The sequence below is a fragment of the Carya illinoinensis genome, chromosome 12, assembly GCF_018687715.1.
Source record: "Carya illinoinensis cultivar Pawnee chromosome 12, C.illinoinensisPawnee_v1, whole genome shotgun sequence".
In the NCBI taxonomy this organism is placed as follows: Eukaryota; Viridiplantae; Streptophyta; class Magnoliopsida; order Fagales; family Juglandaceae; genus Carya; species Carya illinoinensis.
In genome coordinates this window covers 25,043,923-25,068,449 of record NC_056763.1, presented here as the reverse complement: position 1 = coordinate 25,068,449, position 24,527 = coordinate 25,043,923, and the positions used below count along the sequence as shown (strand labels likewise).

Genomic DNA, 24,527 nt, shown 5'->3' with positions numbered 1-24,527 from the left:
TTGCTCGGTGTGCATTAACCCTGTGAGAGCTTATGTACTATCAGGATTAGTTGGGCATTGTTACCAAACACCTGATGCCAATGAAAAGAAAATGAGTAGACAAGTGTATATGTGCTTAAAATGTTTCTCAAGATGAAATTTAGCATTATGTACTAATTTAAGTAGAACAAGCATAATCATTTTTATCATCTAAAGGATTCACTTTCGACATACTGTTGTAAATTTGTAATTCCAACTCATGGCTTCATTTGTGATAGATTTTGGATTCATGCTAAGAAATATGAGACTGGAATATTTATTAAAGCTTTCCATCCTCGCTTTGTACTACCTTTTAATTTAATAAAAATGAATACTTTATCCATAAAAGAATTACACATAAGAAATATTTGATGTGATACATCAGTTGTAAAGTTATTTTTATCGTAAAATATATCTAAGAATTATATAAAACTACGTCAGCTTATAAATTTTTAGGTGTAAGTATTTCTTTTATATCTATAGCACTTTTATCTTTAATAAAATTATTATCTTGCTCATTTGGGTACTCTTTGCTTATCTCCAATGGACACATGCTTGATACAACCAATAGAACATGATGAGCATTTCCATTCTGTCGGGCACTCTTTGACATCACCAAATAATTGATAATTCCATTGAAGCTTCCCTGCTGACCTATAAGTAGCTCAATTCAATCTTCTGGATCTTGATAAATTGGTTGAAATGAAGTTATCATATGGGCGGGGTCACTTCAATTGTTAACTCTTCCATTCATGTTCGAATATATTCCATTTCCTTGTTTGCTTTAATAATGGCTATATTGATCCTCCCAAATCTTTCTGCCATAGGTCCCAAAACGACCCAAACATGTTTTGTTTTGTTGCCAACATTATTTCTAGGAGATAAAGGTCTCTCTCTACCCTTTGATCTCCACTTCTAATAATACTACAATTGATTCCATTTCTATGATTTACTAGCCAGGACTTAAAACTTAAAGTTAAACCATTATTGTAGGGGGTGGGGTCCCTTTTACCTAATCATCTTGCCTTTCATCTAATAACATAATTTCGTTTTTTTTTTTTTTTCTAATCCTAAACACTCTATTAAGTATGTCATCCACGCAGTTATAAATAATTTCTTTTATATAAAATTTTTATATTTTCAAACTGGTATATAGAACACACCATCAATACCATTTAAATGATAAAATTTAAATGTAAAATTCATTTTTAAAAATGTTCAAAATTGAATCATATAATCATATTTATCGTCTATCAGACAAAAATCATGAAATACATTATTATAGGAAAATATTCAAGTAAATTCAACTACTCATGACATCTGAATTTTCTTTACTTCAATATAATCTAACAAAATTAACCTTCAAGAGTTGCAAATATTAGGGTATTTATCCCTTTCCTGACTTAAAACTCCAACACATGGATCCATTTCTCAAAAGATCATACAGGTAAAGCATTGGGGTATTGGTCCAAATAAAAATGATTAACAAGATTGCTAAAAATCTTTCTAGATTAGCTTAGGAAAACAGGGAAGCGTCCATCCGTCTATCCATGGTTTGGACTTTGGACCTTCAGCTTTTGGGCCTACAACTGCAACAAGGATGATTACCATCTCTGACTCCATCCCTTCCCTTCTGTGTGGGGCCCTTAAAAACATATCTTGTTGGATCCACACTTTTGTCGCATTCGAGCCCGGGTTCTTCCATGAATATCCACATATTTCAACGAACGTGTCATTGAATTGTGGAAGTTGTCAAGTGGTATGTTAAAAGACTTTTTAAATAAATAATATTTATATTTGTGATGTGTATAAATATAGTATAATTTTTTTTAAATAAATAAATATGAGATTTATATAAAAAAATAAGATTTATTAAATAATAATATATATTTTTTAAAATAACTGTATAATACTTGTATACTCTATAACTATATGTAGTATTACTCTTATAATTATTCCAAATAATATATAAGATTATATTTCAACACTCAAATATACGTATGCCGCCCTTCATGCACATTGCTAATTGAGATTTGAATCCTCTAACTAAATTGATTCTCTAATCTATATGTCTTCATATTATATTATTTTAGAGTTAAATATTAATGAAGAAAAATAATATTATTAATTATTGTTTTAACTATATGATTTCATAGTCGTCCTTTTACATCAAATGAATAAAAAAAAATTGAAAAATGACATATAATCTTATAATAATATAATATTACATAGAGGAATCATAAAAAGATAGTTAAAAACGATAAATAGTTAATGGTATTCTTTTATTCTTTTTTTTTTTTTTTCCTGATATAGAGTAGGTAACGACGTAGTAATTGCCAAGTGGGAATTGATAATCTGACACGATGATCAGTGATCACGAGTAGTGACACATCCTCCCGACCGGGTCAAGTCAACGATACTGGTTACTCTAATATTCAATTACATTCGAATGCCCAAAGAAACAAAACAAAACAAATTAAGCATGCACCCTTCACATTACTTGGTGATCAACGTTAATTTATTGAACTATACCATTAATTAGATCATGCCGACATGATAGCATTTAAGATAATGATAATGATAATATTAAAGGTGGAAGCTGTACATTCGCTGTACATACGTGTATTGCTATAAAAACTGTAGAAATTAAGTCGGAAATTAAACACGTAAAAGCTTCGTTTGGTAGAAGTTGTAGGGCACAAAAGAAACCGATTAAGCAGATCATATATGATGATGATGGTGATATTGGGGTGGATGAATAATGAGAGACGTCCCTGTTAATTAAAGTATATATAATAATTGATTGAAAGTCCCCTCTCATGTATATATGGGTCATGATCTTCAATTACAATTAAGGGACACATTCATTTCGATTAAGAAAATTCATCCTTTTTTTTCGGTTACGTGCATCTGATCATCTTACGTACATGCTAGGCCAGCCAGAAGATGATCATCGATCGACCATCTTCCAGGTAGTTGCGAAACCAAACACATGAATATTTTGGTCAAACTAGCATTAATCCTACTCAAAATAATTAATCAGCCTCTCTTTGGAGAAGAGACGCACATTTCATTTGTTTATAGCTTTCAAAACTTTGACTGATAGAGGATGGATGACGCATCGATCGGGGGACTGCCGCCAACTTTTCCCTTAGAGACATTTTTTCTTTGCTATCATGTAGTTTGTCCCCCGTTTTTTCCTTGTTCCGAAGTATTTTCTACTACAAGGCTGCTTTTTGTAGAGCGTATATATTATAGGGGTGTGCAGATATATTTATAAACCGATTGACCCGATTGACCCGATCAGATCCACCCGATAAAAGCCGGGTTACAATTTAAGCGGGTCGTCTGAAGAATTATACGGGCGAAACCGCAGCTAAAGAACCAACCCGTATCCCATCTGTCCCAAGTTCCAACTCCCTCCGTCTTCAACATAGCCCCCCCTCTGTCTCTCTCTCGACCTCTCTCTCATCACCGTGGGTCTCTATTTCTCTCGCTCTCTCTCTCTCTCTCTCTCTCTCTCTCTCTCTCTCTCTCTCTCTCTCTCTCTCACACACACACACACACACACAGACGGCGGCGTGGGTCTCTCTCTCTCTCACTCTCACTCTCTCTCTTCGGCCGCAGCTCCAAGATCAGCTTCGGCGTGGGTCTCGACTCTCCAAGACGGAGGTATGTTCCTTTTCATAAAACCCTTCAGATCAACTCATAATTTATTCACAAGGCCATACCTGTGCATCATGATTCATAACCCCAATACAGACCTACACAGAAATTAATAATCTCATTTGCTAGCAAATAACCTTCTGTTGTGTGTATTTTTATATTCGGATTTGTTGGGCTGTAATTGCGGTGGTGATAAGAAAATCTTAATCATTTTCTAGTTTTCTTTGATAATGTTTCCTAAAAATGGAAAATCTGTAATTGAGGAGGCCCAAGTTTTATCGATTTTTCTCTTCAGCCTTTCTATTATGCCCTGAGATATTATTATTAGTATAAGAATTGGTTAAAAAGGATGTTGGGTTTTTTCTTTTTGGATGGTTGCTGAATTTTCGCCATTATTGGTTAAGATTAATGTGAACTATTTTTGGAAAGTATCGTCCTTTTTGGAGGGTTGTTGAATTTTTCCCCATTGCTTTGTTTTATACATTCTTTTGGTTAATGGCTGGAATATTCCTGGCAGAGGGAATAATTTAAGGCCAATTTACAGTATTAAATTTATAGATCTAAATGGATGTGGGGGGTTTTTTTTCTTATAGGATGTAATTGCACAAAGATTTGGGTGAATGATTTCTTGAATTGAAGGGTTCTTGCTGCTTACTTCGTACTCTAGAAATCATACTCCTTTTGGAGGACAGATGCATTGGATTGGGTTTAAGTAAATATCCTAGGGTACTTATTTCTGCCATGAACAGGGAGCTACCCACTTCTCCATTTTGTCTTTAAGAATGAAAATGATAGCATGATTCATTTCAGGAATGGTATAAGTTATATCTTTAGAATCTGAATGGTATAAGTTAGGATTACAAAATAAATGCATTACAGGAATTCTTAATAATTAATTACTCCTATTAATTGCTTTTACCTTAATGTTCTGTTCTATACTCATTAATTAAATTAGTATCAAAACCAAATTAATAAGATACAATTAATGTAATCATCATTATGAGATTTGGGTTATCAATTTGAATTCATAGCATAACAAGATTTGATTTTGGTCAATCCACATCAAACATAACAGGTTTCTGTTGTGATAGAGGTTCGAGTATCATGACCCCATTTTTAGTTTTGTTGTTTTTGTCTTCCATTGTTATAAACAGTACAGCTTATATTTCATAATGTTTATTTTTATATAATTTAATAATCTTTTTTTCTTTTTTTTTTTTCAGAATTTGATCCCCAATCAAGCTTTATTTATGTTGATGATGAGTGACTTAAGGCTTATGGTCTACACATTCTATATTGTTTATTGTTTATGTTATGGATGGCCTATGGGATGTAATGTAGTGGATAGATGAATGGATTTGTGAGAAAGGCTGGATGTTATATTCATGTTTATTTTTAGTTCATGAATTTGTTTAAAAGGACTGTATTATTTTCTATGGATCATAATATATATAGTCATTATATTCATGTTTATTTTTTATTGTTTATGTTATGGATGGCTATGGAATGTAAGATGGCCTGGGATGTAATGTTTAATGAGAAAGGGGCTGGAAACGGGGTTCCAAAAAAAAAAAAAAAAAAAATCGTAGATTTAACCCGACCCGAATGATGCGGGTCGGGTCGGGTCATTCTGTGCTGGTCCTGGGTTGCGGACCACAACGGGTCGGGCCAAATTTTGATTGGGTCGGGCTGTTGTTCAGGCCTAGTATATATTAATGTTACCGGTCAACTCCGAAGGAATTATTTTTAGATGATCAGTTTCATTAGGTCTAAAATGACGGCAATGGAAGAAGTAGTGCCTGCTATGAGTGGCTTTAGATTACGTCGTTACGATCCTTGGGCCAATGCACTGATTTGGGAATTGACCACTTTGATGAGATCCTCAGGTGGAGACCGCAAGGATTCCCTCCAAGGCCAACTTTTGCAGTCCCTTAATCTTATCACACGTACGTACGCATGATACACACACAAATAATATATGTGTGTGTATGTGTGTGTATAGATATATATATATATATATAATATGTTTAAAATATATATATATAAAATATATGTTTATGCTGTGTGCGCGCGTACACGTGATGCTCTCGTGATCATCAGGTTTGCAAGCATGCATGCAGATATAGCTGGAGACATTTGGGACCTTGGGTGCCAAAAATGTACGACCAACTTCACGAAAAACCGAAGAGAAGCTCTAATTCATGCGAGCCTCCGGTACTCTAGATAACGACCGGCCCGCCACCACATTGATGATCTCTTCCAGAAGCCATTTTAATTTGGGGCACAGGCTGGAGGCGGATGATCACGTCCCGGTCAAATGTCAATCCACGTATGAACCGACTTAATTAAAACTCGGGACTATCTATGTATATAATTAACTCACCATGCATTTTATCATGTGGGTTATCATATTTTCGATTTGTACGCATGCACATTAACAGTACAATGCGCCTCGACACGCGTGGTTCTTTTTTATTTTTTTGATAGCTGACACGCGTGGTTCTTCTGTGCTGCATGCCATGCTCTAACATCTTATAACGTAGTTTTTCAATTTTGTATAGAAAATGGTCTAGCTACAAATTAAAAGATTACATAAAATTAATTCTATAAATTGATGTAATTTGATGTGGTTTGTCAGATTGTAAAGTTACTTTTATTATAAAATAGATATAATAAATTAGACGAAACCACATCAATTTATAAGATTATTTTTATGTAATTTTTTTGTATGGATATAACAGTACTCTTTTTGTATATATGAGTCCAGTTTTTGCTACGAGTTTCGTATACTTTTTTACACCTATAACGTTACGCCAAAGTTTAACAATAATAGTTTCAATTCCGAAATACTAGAGGGTGAGCTTTGCAACAACTGATGCATGTCTAAATCGTCTCCAAAATAGCGAAGTGGAAATCTTTTTGATCTTGGCATATATCAAGCCAAGAAATATTACATGAGTTCAGGGCCGACCCGACAATGAGCAATTTCTCAATTTATATCTTTTTATTTCTCAATCCAATATTAATATATTGGATTGGGTGTTTGTGAAATCTTCCTCTGTACATATATAATATTTATCTTAATATATTCCTATCTTACCAAGACAAAAATACGTAGATTTTCTAGGCTACTTCATTCTGTTAGAGATTCCGAAGTTTGTGAATTGTAATATTGATCTTACACTTGCAGACATTTTCCGAAGTCCTATATCAAATGTATACCTAAGTAAAACCAGATTTGAATCTCCTTATTAATTCTCATCCGAAGAGAGATATAGTACACAGATTGCGTAATATTTATTAAACATTTAATGTTAACAGAAAAATTTATGCAGACAACGTCAAACTAATATATATATCGCGTTGGGAAATGTGAATTTTCTTGTAGTATGTATCTGTAATTTGAACAACAACTCTTAAAAATCTACATCCAGTAAGGACTGTACATTCAACAATAGTAATTATCTTTGTAGCTTGGATTATATGGACGTGATTTGCATGGTTTGGGATTTTCATGAGTTAATTAATGTTGTGACCTAGCTAGTTAGTAAACTGATCGTGTGCACATAGCACGAGATCAAACTCCATCAATCAAGTCGTACGTACTGTCCTTCGTAATTTTCTTCCTACTTAATTATATATAATATCTTGACTTATAAAGAGAAGGAAGAAAAAGATATTGGGCGAAAATATATAATGAGAAATTAATAAGTAATACAAAAAAGGTAGTACTGCTCTATTCTTGGACTCTTCCCCTCCTTTCCCCCGGCAAAAGTGAAAAATACGCTATGTTTGTATTATGATTCTCGTGCTATATATATAATGTATCGATCTTTACTTTGTAAAAGGCGATCGACTTTTGCTACAACATCTTTATTGCCTTATTGGTGCAAACGTTAGGTGCGACCCAAGAATCTCACTCAATTGTCGACGCCAGGGATAACAAATAATTCGATCATTAGAATGACGTCTTACCGGCCAATATATATTAATGTTACCATGCATGCCCCATCGATCAGCTATATATATATATATATTCGCATTTGTAGATATTTGTGTGCAGCGCAAGAGAAGTAGACCCCAAATTAAACCGATCGATCCGACTAAAAAGTCGGCATAATGGCATGATTAACTTGTCAAGATTTTCTTTCTGGTTAACGAATTGGGGTCGGGGATATGATAACTGCAGGTAGAAATTAGTAAAAAATCATCAATAGCACCCAAAATAGCTGGCTTTTCTAAACCAATATTTGATAATAATAGTGGTGGACCGAAAACATAGTTATTTAGGCAAGAAAATTAAGATTGCCACCCCCACATATATACGCACCGGGTACATCTCGAATATATATATATCATAGATTCATAATCACCTGATTATTCACGCAATACATGTGTTAAGTCTTTGATCATGATGACTTATACCTATTAGCTAGAGTAGTACTGACGTACCAGAATTTATTAGATACCGATCGAAGACTTGGGTTATACCGACAAGTGGGATAAAGGGTCAGATGATGATGATATTGGTGATGATGATGATTTGGTGAAGCTCCATATGTCATTCTCGCTAGTATTGTAGACATGGGAGATTTGACTTTGCCTACTCAAACGTATGTCCGAGAATTGTACATCATCGTGATCAGGAGGACAGAAAGCCATGTTGTTGGGGTCATTAAAGCAGGATAATTGCTGGGCTGTCTCCTCGGCCTCTTCGGCTCCATTAAGCTGCGACGCCACCATCCGATCGAAGGCAACCCAGTTGGCCTCATGGTGATCGTGATGATGATCATCATCAACCAGCTTGGTCTTGTCCTCGTTGCCACCACTAGCATGATTGGTGAACGAAGATGGTTGAGTATCTGTGACCATCTGATCGTGATGATCAAATGACTGATAAATGGGAAGCGAAGGAAGGGTTGGGCTCTCTAGTCGTGGGAGATGAAGGAATCTGTCATGGAGACCTTCATCGATATGCTTTGCAGTGAGAAACATCATATTGTTGCTAGTAGTAGTACTGTTGTCGGAGATACTGATGTTGTTGCCGAATGATTCGTTTTCCGGCTTGCAATTATTCCTTCCCATGTATAAGATTATTTGATCCAGGACCCCGTCATTTCTAGAAGCAAGTATCTGATGAGTGTTTGAATCCAAAGAGATAGACGAGGTTTTAGGACTCTCTACGGCTTTCTGAAAGTTCTTCTTCTTGAATACACGGCAAACCACCCATCCGTCTTCCGCCATTGACTCTCCTACTGAATTACAAACCTAAATAATGCACATACTCAATACATTATGTCAAATGATTCAATATTTGTCTTAAAGGCTTTAAACTGATTACAAATAATGAATTCTCATATGACGATTATTCTAATGCATGCTTATGATCATCACCGAATTGAAGAAAACAAAAAAGTTATCTAAAGCAAATAGTACACACCGGCAAGAAAAATCTCTCATATATATACGGACGAACTTGAGATAAAAAGACAATTTATAGTTTGTCGCATTGAAGATAGAGATTAATTAGCTACTAGTGCTTGCTTTTGAATGATTATACATTGAAAGGCATGGAGAAGAAAGTCTTACGCTAGTTTCATGGATGCTTTCATCTAGCCTATATTCATGCATGATCCAGTCTGATTTTTGTCCATGTGGTGCTCGTCCTTTGTAGAACACTAGAGTTTTCCTCAATCCAATTCTTCTAAAGCTGCTATAGATGATCTTATCTCGGCCGGTGGCCTTCCAAAACCCAGCTGCTGTTGCACGATTTGTTCGAGTCCCAGTTGGATACTTTTTGTCTTTATGACTGAAGAAGTACCAATCATTTTGAGGGGTGGATCCTATCTTGCACTTCTCTACAAGGCAGCAACATAATTATGATCAAAGCAAAAGAAAAGGAGAGAAAACATTTGCATATACCAAAGGCAAAAGAAGAAAAAAATAAAACATTTGAACCATATATAAATATACATATTTATATAAGTGCTGCAATTAGTAAATGCGGGAAAAGTAGACAAACAGGCACACTACCTTGAATATCCCATGGCTCGAGCTTATTAAGATCAACTTCGCGGATTACATCAAGGTCAATCTTCTCATCGGCAACTTTCTTCCTCAGGTAGTAGTGCAGAAGTTCCTCTTCGGTAGGGTGAAATCGGAAACCTGGAGGAACCTGAGATTTGCCATTTATGGACAGATTCATGATATCTTCTGCCATTAACAGGAAGATCCTGACAGTTCTAATTATCAGTGTCCAGGAGTTCGATCGATTCTGATCCTTAGCGATGCTGCTGTCCTTAAATCCCCTCAAAATCTTCTTCAGAATTAGTACCAAACAATGAAACAAGGAAACAAAGCCGGTACTGTATAGTCTGGATTAGAGGAAAAAAAGAGAATAAAGAAAAAGGAGAAATAAAGGACAACAATAAGGTGTAGGCTAGGGGTGTGCGTAAAGGGTAATGCAGTCATGATAATTTATAATGGTTGTAGGACATGGTCAATGGGTGCATCCAGCAAGTTTCTTGACATAATTTACGGTTCATTTGGACATATATTTAATTAAATAGTACAAAAGTATTATCATTTAATCTATTGACTTTAGCATATAAGATATAGACGCTGTGAATTAAAGGTGATCACAAATTACAAAATTACAGATTATTATGAAAGCTAGCTCGCTAGTGCGTTCCACATTTCATATATACATAGGTTATGGATGTGGCCGGAGAAGACAAAAACAAAAACAAAAAGTCAGAAAATTTTTTAGCACGGAAGATAGTTCAAAGCCACAAGCATTCAGAAGAAAAACAAGAAAAATATTTTGAATATAATTAAGGAAATATACAAAACATGCACTACACATGATCAGTTTATGTAAAGCAATATATATTTTTTGTTAACTTTTAAATTTTTTTTAGGATTTTAAGGAAATTAAAGTCGATTATTTTATGAGATTAATTGAGACTAGATTTTAAATTTTGGCATAAACCTAGCTAAATATGGAAAAATGTTATTTGTATTTTTAAGTTTTATTTACATAATAATACATGCTATATGTCAGCTATTGATATGATAAAGATTACCAAATTTGAAATTCAAAACTCATTTTTTGTACGGTAAAATCATAAATAAATTTGTAATTAAGTGCATATTATGTAGCACTATTTCTATATAGATACCCGTGGAATATTACTCTTACTTTTTTTAAACTTTTTAATAGGATTAGGAGGCCATGTTGGGGGAGGGGAGGGGGGGGCGGGGGTAGTTTCAAGATTTTTTGGGGTCTCTGATAGCACCCTGCAGGGGGCCGGGGAAGGGCGCGGTCGCCGGAATCAGCCGCAGGGTATGGGAAGGGTCCAAAAATGCTTGGAAAGCTTAGGTATCATGCCCATCAGTGTACTTGGTGTGGGGTCAGGGCCCGCGAGAAGAACCAACCACCTAAACCTAGAGACTAGAGAGACAGATAGAGAGGAGGGTGGGGCCGGGTCTTTGGTCCCACATTAATATAGGCAGTAAAAATAGGGTCCACCCAAAATAGGGTCTTTGGTTCAGAGGAAAATTATGGGAACAATATGTATAGCTAAGTGAGAACGGAGGGCAAGCCTCCATCTTAACTATGACACTGGACCTTAATATCTGAATGGAAAGCACCTCCAAAACCACCACTTTTCCCCAAAAGAATCTCTCTCTCTCTCTCTCTCTCTCTCTCTCTCTCTCTCTCTCTCTCTCTCTCTCTCTCGTTTTACTTGTGCAACCAACTCGAGGGACTAGCTAGAGGGTAAAAGAGAGAGATGATGAGGTCGGAGGCACTGAGCTTTCATGGTCCCATTGTGAAAGAAATGAGATGATCGATGGGGTTTATGGAGACTCCGAGAGTTTGGATCTCCTACTCTCACTTATTTCTGCCATCATTGCTCCCACCAACTGCAGGCACTAAAATCAACGCCTGTTGGTACCCAAAAATTCAAAAAAGATCAGAGGCCAGGTTAATCACTGCTAAAACTGGCATGCATGATCATGATACTATCAGTCATGCTATATCGGGAAGAATATATGCATGTAAATTTTAAGTCCCACAAAAATGTAATGCGCACGTGTCAAAACCCTCAAGATCTACTATGTCTGCAGTAACACTCTTGGTCAGATGCCCTGATTAATGAAGGTACTGCCACTCACATCAATTCATTAATTGTGAAAGTGCACCTCTCAACCGTTGCATACATTTTTTCCGAGTAACTTACTCATGTCCTGCATATTCTGGAGATCTTTCTTTCCATGACTGTTTCCACGGCCTGCTAGCTTTACTTCTGTTGAGTCTTTCATTCGATAATAGATAACATTTCGAGATCACTGCATAACTCTTGGAGAGGTATGCATGCATAATCAACCTTTGCCATAATCAACCTCTCTTCTCTATCCATTTTTTTCTCTTTTTTTGAATTGTCTAGCTATCTCCAACTGATATTCCCCGGCCGGCCTCGTCCATATTAATGAGCATTCAAGTCTGTGCACGACTATTAGCAAGTATAGACCCTACATGCCAATACTAAAGGCGTTTCATGTTTATGGCACCTTCCTTATAAATGAAAGGGTTGAAAATAAAACCAAAGCAACCTTTTTAATTTACACAGGATTTAATTATATAAATTGTGCTTTGAACTTTTCATAACCAGCCATCGTAATGGAATTGTTCACTGCAGGCCTTCATGATTTTTCTTCAAAGCAACATGATCGTACGTACGTGTTGCGACAATTAGTATATATTTCATGCTAGCCGCATGAACGCACCCTTAATGGTAATGATCCAGGCAATAATGAATTTTGGCTGCCGGGTCAAAAAGCTAGCTAGCTGCTAGGAGAGATCATCGATTAAAATTCGTTTTTTCCCTGTTGTGCGTCATGTGTTCATCTTTTTGCAGTACATAATTGCTTAATTTCTACAGGCATAATGGTGATTGGATTTCACTCATGATCATGATTAATAATTAACTTGTTAGAATTTTTCTAATTGTACGAAGAGATCATAGAAGTTCTGCACACAGATCGAACATGAAACTATTTAAGTAATTACGCGGCCAGCCGAGTTTTATCATGCTAGCCGGGTTCAGAATTCATGCATATATGAATTCTGACCCCATGAGTTGTCTGTCATTACTTGAGAATCCCGGTTTAGTCAAGAGAGTTGTCTGTCATCGATCAGGCGACCCCAAGAAGGCGGCAACTAATAAATTAGATTAAGCAATCAATGATGACATCTTGCTGGCCTCTAGTACTTGTATATACATGATATAATTGAGACATGTTTTAACTATAAAAATAAACTCATAAATTGACGTAGTTTAATGTGATACGTTAGATTATAAATCTACATATTTTTATTATAAAGTAGATTTAAAATATCATATTAAGTAATGTCAGTTTATAAATTTCCTTTTGTAAAATCTTTTTATGATTATAATACTTTTCTAATTAATTTATAGCTGGCATTCGGCATGATCATATATGTGGCCACTACTTAGCATTCATGTTATAACCGACGAGGTGGGTTATTTTCTTGTATAGCACACAAATTAATATATATAGTTTCACCGACATACTTTATATGGTCTTCGCCAATTATAATTCTGCTGCTGGCCGGCAGCTACTGGCTGCTGTTCCTGATGATCATGATCGGCCTCCTCCCTCTTTCAATATTATTCAAGTAACGGTACCATGAGTACCTAAGCACTACACATATAAATTCCGTTATGAGGGTCTCGTGTCTCAACCCAAATCATGATCCTTACTGCAAATTCTCTTCTTAATCATGGTTTTTTGTAGGACAATTGATGGAACAACCACTTCTTACTAACCTGCACTGGACATCTCATCTCTCCTTATCATCTAACTTAATGTTGTTGTAGTTGGTTGTCGTTGAAAAATGTTTGTTCTAATATAAATATATAATATAATATCTAATTACCATTTTAATGTACAATATTTCTCCCAATTAGTTTCTTTTAGCTAGCTCCAGAAATAAATAAATAAATAAATAAAATCTTTCAAACCAATTATATATATATGGCTAATTTGATCATGATCAAATATTGACGTGTATTGTGACGACAAATTTCTTGAATTCCGGTCGGAGAAAACAAAAGTGATCAACAGGCGATATATCGAGGTTTGAAGTTTTCGTGACAAGCATTAATCTTGGGGGATGCACGTAGTAATCTGTCATGGAAAATGCTAGATCCCCCGCGCTGGGGGGTCCCCCTTGGGAGCTAGCTACCGAAACCCGTGTTTTTATTTTTATTTTTTTATTTTTTTAATAATTAAGAAAATTTTGTTTAATATTATTATAATTTTTTTTTTATTTTTAAAAATATTAAAAAATGATGTTAAAAAAATAAAAAAACTTCTAAGCCTAACTAGAGCTACCAGCTGTCTCTGTAGAAGGCTCCAATCTGTCATGCTGTTGTTAAAAACTTAAAAAGCTTCATTTTGGCGTATAATACGTACTGTATGCAGCAAGATGCAGACCATCCTAGCTAGCTAATTTTTTAATTAATTTTTTATTATTTCTAGCTTTTAATACTATCTTGCTGATCTAATGCTATTTTGTACTCAATTTGAGTTATTAAATATTATATATGGCTGCATGCATGTGTCACGTGATCTGGTAAACAAAATATTATATATATATATATATATATATAAGGATTAATGCTGGTGCAATCGTAAAATAGTCTATAAGCATCATGTAGTTAAAAATTAATTTTTTTTAATATAAGTCTCATATTTATTTCATTTTTTAAAAATAATTATGTAATACTAGCTTACATACTCATAATTATAACTATTATTTCTCATATATAACATAGATGATCCCGATCAACTTGTAACAAAATCATGACAAAACTTAATTAGTAGGTACTAATTTGCAGAGCTTTTTGTCGACATTTTCTCTCCCTTTTCTTATTACTATTGAATAAGCAGCGTTTCAAGATTTTGATAAATTGACAAAGGGAAACAATGCCGTCATAGCCTCGTAGCTAGGATGGTACTCTATCAATTGTGATGAGGTTAAATTTGTAAATAGCGAAGATATATAGTTGAGGGTTCTTATTGTGAGATAATTAAATATAATTAATTAAATTTTTTTCACGATTAAAAAAAAAAAAAAGTGCTAGCTCCACTTTAATCTCATGACTCTGATCTATAAATTACCCATTCCTATCTACTATTAAAATTAGGATATCGAGTTTAACTTGACTCTACAAATCTATAATTAGTTTACAATTATTTTACAACTCTATTTAACATGAAGGGTAGTTATGTAAAGTTAAAATTATTTATTAATGAAGTGATACATGAATTATATTGACTAATTTAAAATAAATTTTAAAATAATTATACGTATATCATTACTCTTTTTTCGTTTCATGTATCAATCCCTAATTCTAACCAAACTTAAAATCAAACTTAGGCCGCTAGCATATATGTATGTGAGTAATATATACTACATACAGTCATAAAGTGTGTAAACGTCATGTAGTCATTTTGAAAAAGAGTTGAGTCTATTATTAAAAAATTAAATTTTTTTTATACAAGTTTCGTATTTATTCATTTTTTTTAAAGTAATTGTCCGGTATTTACATACTCACGATTGTAAATATTATATATATATATATATATGTGTGTATGAAATCATGAGCAAAACCCTAATAGTATTGTCGAGACGATGGATTGGAACCTTCGAAATTTTAAACAACGTGCTGCACATGATGACCGCGTTAATAAGATATAGGTGCAGAGAGAGCACTGCCTTTGACCTTCCAAACGATCATAGATGAGATGGATGATCATGATATATATCTATCAAGTCAAATCTAATGCGCGTTACATATTATATGCATGTTACTGCATGCAGGCTACATGCATGTAGATGCAGATAGATCGATTAACATTGGAGACATCATATATACCTCTAGTACCCTAGCTAGCTTGTCACTAGCTAGACAAGTAGTTGCCATTGTCCCGTCAAAGTTGAAAACTTCGATCCAGGCTACGACGACGTTTTCTTCACAATTGATAGCATTTTCAAACATTGCGTTTGGGGGTTTCTCTGACGATAATGGCCGGAAAAGACAGGCCAGCAGTCGTTCAGCCAAATTCAAGTGTTCAATCATCGTACGTGGAAAATTAATATGTATACGAGTTAATTTTATAATCGGTCCATCCGATTTTCTCCAAATAAAAGCCCTCTAGTAGATGAATTAATTCCACATATCCTCCTCACTTTAGCTTGCATGTGTCATGTACACTGCATGAGATCACGCGCATGCTTACCCTCTTCATTCTCTCCTAGCCTACCCAGACGACAAACCCAGCGGGAGCGAGCCACCTCTCCACCACTCTCTTCATCCCCTCTCTTCCCTAACATTTCCATCATTACAGCTTTTGATAAAGAATTACGAATCGAATTGATCCTTGTTTCTCAGAAGATTCTCTCGTCCTTCATATTCCCGTCAATCCCATCATTCTCCCTCTCAGTCCCAGAATTAATCAAAAAAGTGAGCAGAATTCGCACCATGTTAATTATATAAAGGATCGAAATGCTTTCGGCAATAAATATTCACAAAGAGAAATGATATTTACAGTTGTGATTGTGCAAGCAACGTGCAGTCGCTTTGAAAAAAATGAATTAATATGAAATCCACATGAAAAAAAATTAATTTTTTAATCGTGGATCCCATTCTTTTTCAAAACGATTGCGCGACGTTTGTAATTTCACAATTATATGTAGCATTGCTTATTCACAAAAGAAAAAGTTAATTGGACAGCTATATATAGAACATAGCTAGCTAGGGAAGTAGCATTGACACACACATGACAGATCCGTAGGAAGTATTACATAGATATATATATATATATATATAATAAAATATTTTCTTTTATGGTGTTGTTTTTGTCATTGCACACTGTGTTAATTAACAAGGTAAAATGGAAAAACACCCATTATTTTACACAAGAAATTGATACTTATTTCATGAGATCGATGTGAGGTCTCATGCGCATCACTTATTAATAAAAAAAAAAAGAGTACATTGTTTGAACAGTTGATTGTTAATTGAGTCAGCCGTTAGGCCAAGATGAGTCCAACCAATTTTTATCTGAACCTACCTCTACAAGAACGAGCGAGACATCTGCCACGTACGGCTGCCCCATTCCCTAACATTGGGAATCCAGCTTGTGGGTGGGGCGAATAATTAATGAGGATTTGGTAAAAATGAAAATGATGATACAAAACAAAGTATAAGGGAAATTAAAGAGGTGTCTCGCACACTTTGTACTGTTCATTTACTGTAGAGTTTAATGGTGTACGTGTATCTTCTTCTTCTTTCTTTTTTCTCTTTTTCCATCCGTATAAGTAGTACTACTCTTGCTAGAAAATGGATATAAATCCTCAAAAGAATTAAATATTGTTCGATTCCCAATCTTTAATTTGACGTGTTGTCTAATCATTTCTTTTTGTAAAATCATCATTTAGATGAAATTGATAAAAAGATATAGATTTAATTCTGTCTTGATTTAAATATATGTTTTAATCTATATACCATGCACCTGGATATATATTTCATAGACCCAATACTAGCTAATGTATGTTCAATTTACATTAACTTTCGAAACTCTTAGGCCTCATGCATGCGTGCCTCTTTTGCCTGCAGATAATTTGTCTATTCAGCATGGTGTAAGGCCCCATTTCACCAAATAATTAAAAAGATGATTAAAGCTGATTTAGCAACATGGTCGAGCTTGCTCTTCTCCGGAAATCACTTACATACGTGCAATCAAACTTAGCAGAATCTTGATAAAGCAGCTTTATTGTAAAGTAACAATGGCATGAAGAGAAATTATCAGTGAATGATTTAGTTTAGGCCGAGGTTTTGTATCAGTAGGGACACTTGTTGAAGATATCGACAAGGAGATTAATTAAGTTGCCCCTAATTAGGTTGGTACTGCCTAACAGGGAACACTTCGATTGGCAAAGATGGGTCCTTTGCTCCAAGCATTAATGTTTCAAAGTTCGTGGAAATTCACGTGGCTGGGGCTGCTCCAGATCATTTCATGCAGTACGTAGTACTACAACTTGAAAACTTTGATGATGTACCTTCTTTTTCTTTCTTCTCTTTCTTATCTCATTGTGCTCTTTTGATCAGCTTTAGAGAAAATTAATAATTATTTATCACCAAAAAGCATCATGTGGCCGGCATCACTTCAATCTTCATCGAATATCAATTCGGAGAAACTACATCAACTAAAAGAGATTTCATATCCGGCCTGAAAAAGTTGACAGTTTTGTTTCCCCAACTTAAGAAACATTTAGTAGAAAATGAATAATGCTTATAATAGCCAACATGTTGATTGTTATGTGATGGTATTCCAAACATGACTTAGGAGTATTCCAAACATGTGCCATATATATCTACAAATTGAGACACATGACTTAGGTGGCCAGCAAATTAGGAAATTTCAACATTGCACTTAGATATAGGAGTACCATGACTGTATCTATTTTATAAATAAAATCTAGTTCTTTCCCACATGCAATGTACATGATTACCACACGAGGGTACGTAATAAAGAAAGAGAGATCGTTTTTTTTTAGTAATAGTCGATCGTCAAGATCATCTCAAATCTTGTATGTTTTGATATCCAACATTATCGCAAAAAATTAGCTAGCCTCCGATATGATCACATGATTTTACCAAATCCAAGACCCTGCCGGCCCCATGCCAAGAGAAAGTTGGCCGGAGGGAGGACCCGAATTAGGTAATATTTAAACTCAAATGAATCAGATCAAATTACGTGCTTAGAGCGTTCAATTCAAGGAATTCATATTTCAGCCATCTGAGATATACCAACCAAGCATGCATGATAGCTAGTACATTTTTCAGTTAACTAATTAATTACGGAATCAAAAATTATAGGTGCAGTCAATTTTACATACTTGTTACACATTCTATTAATATAATTGGTTGCGTTACTTTTTTTTAATATAAAATAATTATTTTAACCAATCATATCAATAGAGTATACGAAAAAAATACAAAAATAACTGTATATAAAGGAATTAGGTCCGTGGGCGGACTCATGGAGAGATCAGAACTTAACTCTCCCAACTCCAACCCTTTGAATTGGCCATATTGAGTTTTAATGACGTTTGGTGCCAAATTAAAGCGAAAATGATGTCTTCTTGACATGAGTGTCATAACAACTCATTTGGACAGGCATTATATGCATGAATTAAAGACAAGACTTATAATGCATTTACGAACTTCTTGCCACGAAAATCTCATGCTCGGACGTTGCAGCAGTACTACTTGTCGCATGCATGCACTATATGTTTTTTGTTTTATTTTTTCCCATCTCTATTCATAGGTCAAAAAGCTTCATTCTGCATATCTATTTTTCAGACCACCTTTGATTTGGGTTTGATCTCTCTTTCAACGCCCACCTAAGTTGAAATATTTAAAGAATTTACGGCTAAGATTTAACGTGTAATTCATGCATATATATCCACTTTTTTGCCACCATTTCTTATGATGATCTGCTTTCTTGATGAGAGATTCCGTCGTCCATCATACCAATCAAGCCTTGAAAATTAAAGTTCTTTGAGCTAGCTAGCTACGGCTCTTAGCGATCGGGCACATGTTGAAGATGGCAAATATCTTTTTCAACAACCAACAATTAGTGGAAACATAGAGAAATATATAGAAGATCAATCCTTTGAGCCTTGAGGTCATTCTGGGGCTAGAAAACCAAGCCTACAGATCGATCGTTGTGTCCAATCAATAAGGAGTAGTTTTGCTACATACAAGCACAGTCACACACTAATCTGTGTATCAATACTGATTTATTCATACTTAAAATTTAAATTAATACTGTTTTCAATAAAATCTATTTTTTGACCAATCACATCATATTGGTGCACAGATTAGTGCATAATTATGCTTGTAACTATATTTTTCCATCAATAAGTACCTTTTTTTTCGTATGTATAACAGTGGCTCTAGAGCCACACATGGAATCCCGACAATGATTTTTATTTATGTTTTCTGTATTTTTTTAATACTTTTACATATTTAAAAAAAAATCACAATATTATTAAAAAACTTCTTCTTAAATTACAAAGTAAAAAAATAAAAAATTTACACTGTTGGATCCCCAGTTGTTCGTTTGTGGCTTTAGCATTTTTATAAATATAATATAATTAATGTAACAATTTTTATTTTTCAAAATAATTAATGTTTTAACAATGATTTGATATGTCAACTGATGTTGAATAGTCGGGTTGGTGATTAGCTAGAAAAGAAAAAGGCGGTCGGTTGTTAGTTTTTCAATGCTAGCTTGATATGTATCAAACCCAATTTTTTCAATTTCTTTCATGTTTTCCTTTTTCTTTTTTTGATATAAAGACATATTTAAAGCTAGGTAAAGAAAAAGATCAAAGGATGATATATTTTTCCACAACATGACGTTAATATTGAGTCGGTAAATAAAAACAATAAGCACGAATACGTTATTATACATCATATTTATATAAATTGAAACTCGTAATTCCTCATCTATTAAACTATATTGTAGTAAATCTCTTGCCACTAAGTCCAGGTGATTCTAATATCAAGTGAGGTAAGAGCACATATGATTCAATAATCAAGACAAACTAAAGGTACATTTTGATATATGAATATTATGATAAGGGAAAACAAAGGCACGGCCCAGGCCTAAAGAGGAAAAGCCCAAGATCCATAGTCATGTACTTTTGAGTGGGCCGCTCCTTGTTTGACGATAAAGCCCAATGTCTGACTCGGCCTAGAGCTCTGGGTCCAGCTCTAGAAAGAAATACTAAAGATATTTGGAATACTAAACATATAATTAATTATATTAGTTAGCATGAAAAACATTTGACTTCTTAATTTTATTTTTTATTTTTATGATTATTCTGATTTCTAAAATAAATGAATGTGTTTACAAATCAATCCACTTATAAATAGTAAAAGATTATCCAATATAAATGGCTAGTCATGATTTATTGGAAAGCCCAGCAGGAAATGGCAATCCCTAGTCTACCAGGCTGTTTCAGGCTTCAGGACCTCGGGAATGGGCTCGTTTTTAATACTGAAAGCCTAGAGAATGTTGAAATGCCTATTAATTTCTTCCTTTATAAGTCCATTAATTTGAGAGAATTTCTACAGATAAAAAATATATTATATAAAATAAATTTATAAATTGATATGATTTTATAAAATCTATTAGATTTATTTTATAATAAAAATAATTTTACAATATAATGCACTACATCAAACTACATCTGTTTGTTAGTTTATTTTTATATAATCATTTTACGGCTAAAGTATTTTTCTTAATTTCAACTTCACGTAGTTATATATATATAATATAAGAAAAATGATATTTTAAGTATTAAGGTATGCAAGTCTCGTGTATTCTTTTTAAAAAAAATTAAATAAATATGAAATTTATATAAAAAAATTATTTTTTTATTGGTAGATCCCATTTTTTAATTTTAAATAGAATACATGGAGCTTACATTCCCTAAAACTATATATAGCATTAGTCAATCTATAACATTAAGGCCTCATTTGTTTACATAAACCTAAACCATCTAATCTTATTTTACCTAAACTCATTATTACAATTTTTTCAAATCTCCACATAAAATATAATAAATAATTCAAAATTTTCAAATCTCAAAACAAAACTAATATTAAAAAATTATATTATAACAATATTTTATTCAAATTTTAATAAAACATCTCATCTCATCTAATATGAACTTTATATCCAAATGAAATTATATGTTATGAACAATACATGAATTACATACTGCGTAGTTATCTATCCATCCAAACGTGAATTCTCTCTTTAGATATATTTCATTCAGATAAATTGATAATTATAATTTTTTTTTAAAAATAATATGATATTAAATTATAAAATTTTCAAATTAAATACGATAGAAAAAATTTAATGGAGACCAAAAGCTAATTTAATGATGATAAAAAAGTATGGACAATATACATCCCTTAACTTTTTTTTTTTTTTTTAAAGAGATTAATCGTATTATAAACTTAGATGAGCAAAATTGTCAAAAGTTGAAAAGGTAGACGTTGCAGCTTGGCTAGTAAGATGAGATAAAATAATTTTAGATAAAAGTTAAAAGTTAAATCAAATATTTTTAATATTATTATTATTTTGAGATTTTAAAAAGTTGAATTATTTATTATATTTTGTGTAAAAATTTAAAAAATTATAATGAGAGATGAAATAATTGAAAGTATTTTTCAATCCAAACGAGCCTAAAGCACCAACTAAAAATATTTTGTCAGAGCCTTGGTTCTTGCCTCTCCCCAGCTTCATCCCTAATTATTATAAAAAAAAAAATTATGTGTGATATATACGGAAAAAAATGACTCTTTACAATAAAAATTGACTCATTTTAATAGAAAAGCATCATTTTTATCTCGAATAACTTAATACATATAATCATTTTTCTTATAATAAACGTTGAAATAAACTATGAAAGTCTGACAACAAAATTAACTTAAATTCATATTGGAAGTTTGACAAAGCTAGCTGCATTAACTTACATATATATAGATAAGACTAGACATGAGCTAGTTTTCATATCATGGAAACTTAAAACTAGAAGAAATGAAAAAAAAGAGAAGAAAGAGAGAGATATTCTACTCTACAGCGTACTAAATCATGTCTACTAATGCTTCTTTCTTGGAGGAAGCATTCCAACTGCTTGAGAGGCTCCATTGATCTGAAAATTCCAGATCCGAAACACCACCCTTCCCACACTTTGCCACGGTCCTCACGCTCTCTATCAACTCTTGGGTGCGACCCTCCTGTGACAGTATCTCCGCCAACTGCTCTGGGCTAATAACCAGCTTCACTTTCCAGAATCGCCCATTGTTGTACTTGGAGAAAACATCCGTGTACGACCTCTTCAGCAACCCTTGGTAGTCGAGCGACATCCTATATGAGACAGCCAATGACGCTGGTACGCTACTGTTGGATCGAACGTGTCCTCTCCGGACGATTTGGCCGTGTCGACTCATGTCGTCCTTGTCGACGTCGTCATTGACTGGGAGCAGATAGTATGACTGTCCTGCCACGAGTTCTTCATGGAGAGAGAGCGGTTTCCAGAAAAGATCATGGCTGCGGAAAATCCCGTGGCCTGGGAATTCTTGGGTGATGCAGCCTACGGAAATTGGCGCATAAAATTCCATGACACCTCCGTTGGACGTAACCACTTCGACTACTCCATGATCAACCTCTCCTAAGCCTCCAAACAGACAGTTTCCCATGTATTATAAGATCGATGAAGCTGAGTTTCTATGGCTTCTAGATGGCTATATAGAAGCCATGCATCTATGAATTGTGGTGGGGTTTTGGAGGGTATAAAAGAGGAGGGAAAGCCATGGTGGGATAGGGGTAATCGTCGGTGGGATTGTTATTGGGAGGATTCTTATATCAACCAACAAAGAAGACAAAAAGTTGCAAAAGACAGAACACAATGTGGCAAAGCAAACCTGGTGGCATATATATGTATCGTTTTGAAAAGTACGTGGTCCAATTGTTCATACGCGTAAAAAAAAAAAAAAAAAAAAAAAGGAGAGGAGGTATTTAATTTTCAGAACATGGGCGAGGGGTGATGGATGGACGAGGCTGAGGAGCTAACTGGTTACTGATCTTTTGGGGCCCATATCAAATAGGCTACAAAATCCTCGAGAGTGATTTAAGATCTTTAGCCAGTCAACGTCAGAATCATCGGTCAAATGAACGAGGGGACCGGGGCCATGAGGCTTCCTTTGTTCTTTTTTGCTTTATAAAAATCACTCCTTGGAGATCAGTATGAGTATTGGACCCACGAGTGATCTACAGCTATCAAAGTAATTTTCTTTTTGTTTTCCCCCCATCTAAATGGGAAAAAAGAAGAAGAAACGAAATCCCCCCTCTTAATGGGCAAACTACCAAACTAGTTCGAGAATAATTCTTTAATTACGAAGGTGCATGGGAGATTTATATTTTTAACATAGAGAGTGAGAGAAAGACCAGCCAATAGCCATTGGTGCAACGTTTGTTCAAATCTCCCTCCCTCCCTATGGCAGGACATGTCTGATCTTCATGTGATGGCTCATGAGCTCAAACCAGTGAGGGGTTGTACCGCGCAAAGGTGTACGCATGCATGGAGAATCTTCTCTTTTCATTGAAGCGGCCATTTTAGATGGAGTTAGAGCCAACCCCTTTCGCAATATTTGTTTTGCTATCTTTATTAGGCTAACACAAATACTAAAGGCGTGTTCTTTTAGTACTCCTTTTTCTTTTTTATCATGAATTGTGGGTTTTAATAAATTCCTTGAAGATTTTTCTTTTTCTTTGTGGATATAGATCAATTTACCTTTATCCCTACAGCTTCTCTAGCTTGTGTCAATACCAGACTACATCCTTTTTATACCTTGAACTGAAAGCTTTCGCAATTCGCACCTTGGAGGGTTGAAAGATTTCAATTCTAGTTTTTAGGATCTTTTCTTTTAGAATTTTATTATCTGATTGATATTTTAAATACACTATAAAATTTTAAATCTATGAACTACTTGATGTGCTCATCGATGGGAAACCATGGAGAGGGACGATACCCTTAAGCCTTTCTTACACGCTGAACGGCAATCAGCTTCCATGTCACAGAGCTAAATCAACATGCATGTGGCAGAATTTGAAGGCGTGACTCATTCTACCCTACCATCCCTAATAGAGCTCATGTTATG

The 24,527-nt window shown here is 34.3% G+C and overlaps 2 protein-coding genes and 1 long non-coding RNA gene across 3 annotated transcripts; 1 reads left to right on the top strand and 2 right to left on the bottom strand.

The window, feature by feature from the left end:
- Positions 1–3,551: 3,551 nt before the first annotated feature.
- LOC122289460 lies at positions 3,552–5,157 on the top strand. The gene is made up of 2 exons (XR_006236164.1): positions 3,552–3,690; positions 4,908–5,157. It is a non-coding gene; the product is annotated as an uncharacterized LOC122289460 (long non-coding RNA).
- A 2,741-nt stretch (positions 5,158–7,898) lies between these two features.
- LOC122289073 (NAC domain-containing protein 12-like) lies at positions 7,899–10,150 on the bottom strand. Its single transcript, XM_043095994.1, has 3 exons — positions 9,718–10,150; positions 9,274–9,542; positions 7,899–8,952 (listed from the first exon to the last, which is right to left on the bottom strand). The coding sequence occupies exons 1-3, from the start codon at positions 9,902–9,904 to the stop codon at positions 8,170–8,172; spliced, it is 1,239 nt and encodes a 412-aa protein (XP_042951928.1). The 5' UTR covers positions 9,905–10,150; the 3' UTR covers positions 7,899–8,169.
- A 12,128-nt stretch (positions 10,151–22,278) lies between these two features.
- LOC122289789 lies at positions 22,279–23,283 on the bottom strand. The gene has a single exon (XM_043097073.1). It carries the CDS (start codon positions 23,064–23,066, stop codon positions 22,452–22,454), a length of 615 nt encoding a protein of 204 aa, XP_042953007.1. The 5' UTR covers positions 23,067–23,283; the 3' UTR covers positions 22,279–22,451.
- Positions 23,284–24,527: the final 1,244 nt, after the last annotated feature.